Genomic DNA, 2,247 nt, shown 5'->3' on the forward strand with positions numbered 1-2,247 from the left:
GGAATAAATCAAGGCATTTAAACCAAACCTTCTCCATTTAACTTTTCTCCCAGGTCTAAAACACAGAAACAGGACGGTGTACAAAACAGCCTTCCCCTTTGTGTTTAGCTTTATGTAACTTAAAAGCCCTTTGAGAGAGGCTTGAAAACGCTTGTGCAAATTATATTTCGGTTGTGTTCCTACCCCAAGCCAAATTCCAAAATCTCTTAGGGTAGCAAAATATGCTCCCCAAACCCCTATGTTGGCAGAAGCCAGTGTGTTGCATTGTTTGCAACAGCATACACACAACTGTAAGACTTGGCTTCAGTGCTTGCAAAACTTTGTGGGGCAAGATATTACACTGGCTGTAGCCAGAATGTACTCTCATTTCAAAATCAATAGATTTTTAGGGTTTAAATGCTCAAGATGCTTTTCTGTGTACAGAAAACACGGTGTAAGTGACTGTATTTTCTGTTCATTGTTTACTAATGTGGAGGTGACAGTGTCCTAGAAGAACAGTGTTGCTGAGGTGAAATTCTGTGAATTTGACAGAAAATGCAATTGGGTGACTCCTTATCCCAGAACTATTGCTTACTAAAAGTTTTTTTCAAAACATAAAATATTGCTGTTTTCTTACTTTAAATTGCTTTCTAATAATTATTGTTACTGCTGAAGACTCTTAGAATTTTAGTATGGATAGGAAATGGAGTTAGAAATAGAAAACAGAAGGGTATGTCTGCAGACACCTTTACTAATTGGTGGTCAATAAGCAAAGGAAGGATTCCTGTACTGTATTGAATATTCTGCTACAATTTTATTGGGTATTTTAAACATCTCATAAGAATTGTATGGAGAATTCCTCTGTCTTGAATATAGAATCAGCTTAACTATTTAACATATGCAGTAGAAGGAAGGAATTACCAGTGCATCTTGGCATAAGCCTAATATTTAGCACAAGAGTCTTATTTTTAAAAACATGCAGCTGTTATCTCACTATTACTAAGGGTAGTCCAGATATAGCTTCTGTTACTCACTGCTTCTAATTTTTCCTTAACAATTGTCTTTATTTTAGATTTTCTCCTGATGGAAGATTGATAGTATCATCCAGTGATGATAAAACGGTCAAACTTTGGGATAAAGCAAGCAGAGAATGCATACATTCTTTCTGTGAGCATGGTGGGCAAGTATCCATACAATATCTTGGGGCCTCCTGAGCTTGTCATATTTATGAAAAGTATTTTTTTTAAGTCAAACATAGAATGTTATCACTTAAACATCCGATAAAAGGTGTAATTGGAACCAGTCACATTTTAATAAAATAGAATTAGAGTTGGAGTCTACAAATATGGTTCGCACTGGGAGTCATAAATATAATTTTAATAACCTCTAAATCCAATGCGATGGCAGAGCCTCTTCCTTCAGCCCTGCCCAGTGCAAACATGCTCTGCTCCACTTCTACCCTAAGTAAAACTTAAGTTGGGGCAATAATGGCTTTGAAAGTGCATGTGAGAGATGAAGAAGAAAAAGAGATTGGATATATACCCCGCCCTTCACTTGGAGTCTCAGAGCGGCTTACAAACTCCTTTCCCTTCCTCTCCCCACAACAGACACCCTGTGAGGTGAGTGGGGCTGAGAGAACTCTGGCACAAACTGCTCTTTCAGGAACAGTTGTGCCAGAGCTTGTGACTGACCCAAGGTCACATCAGCAGGTGCAAGTGGAGGAGTGGGGAATCAAACCCGGTTCTCCCAGATTAGAGTCCGCACACTTTACACCAAACTGGCTCTCAGATGACGGTAAGATTAAGAAGGAAGAGAAACTTGGGAAGCGTATGTGAGAAGTTGGGATAAAAACAGCTGAGAAAAATGGTAGGTTTCCAAGCCAAGTGGTAACTTATTGCCTATAATCAGACTTTATATACGGACTAGCAGAAAAGCCCGTTGTGAAACTGATACAACGGGATCTAGAAAGATGTGGTCTGTAACGAACGCATAGACTGGATGGTGGTAAGGTAAACAGTAGTGGGTGAGGGTGGGAGGGGGACCAAGTGGTAACTTATTGCCTATAATCAGACTTTATATACGGACTAGCAGAAAAGCCCGTTGTGAAACTGATACAACGGGATCTAGAAAGATGTGGTCTGTAACGAACGCATAGACTGGATGGTGGTAAGGTAAACAGTAGTGGGTGAGGGTGGGAGGGGGGTGGGGGAACGGTGGCGGCGGCCGGAGGCCTCTGCATCCCGTTGCCAGCCCTGGAGTGCGTGGGGG

At 40.9% G+C, this 2,247-nt stretch overlaps 1 protein-coding gene across 1 annotated transcript in view; it reads left to right on the forward strand.

Moving 5' to 3' along the window:
* Nucleotides 1-2,247, forward strand: part of POC1A (POC1 centriolar protein A) — a 42,754-nt gene that overhangs the window by 5,027 nt on the left and 35,480 nt on the right. The window contains exon 5 of the mRNA XM_015420912.1: nucleotides 1,052-1,159. Within this exon, the coding sequence (XP_015276398.1) occupies nucleotides 1,052-1,159 (108 nt within the window). The remainder of the gene's footprint in view (nucleotides 1-1,051; nucleotides 1,160-2,247) is intronic.

This window comes from Gekko japonicus, unplaced genomic scaffold (assembly GCF_001447785.1).
Source record: "Gekko japonicus isolate JY-2015 unplaced genomic scaffold, Gekko_japonicus_V1.1 scaffold2634, whole genome shotgun sequence".
NCBI classification, from domain to species: Eukaryota; Metazoa; Chordata; class Lepidosauria; order Squamata; family Gekkonidae; genus Gekko; species Gekko japonicus.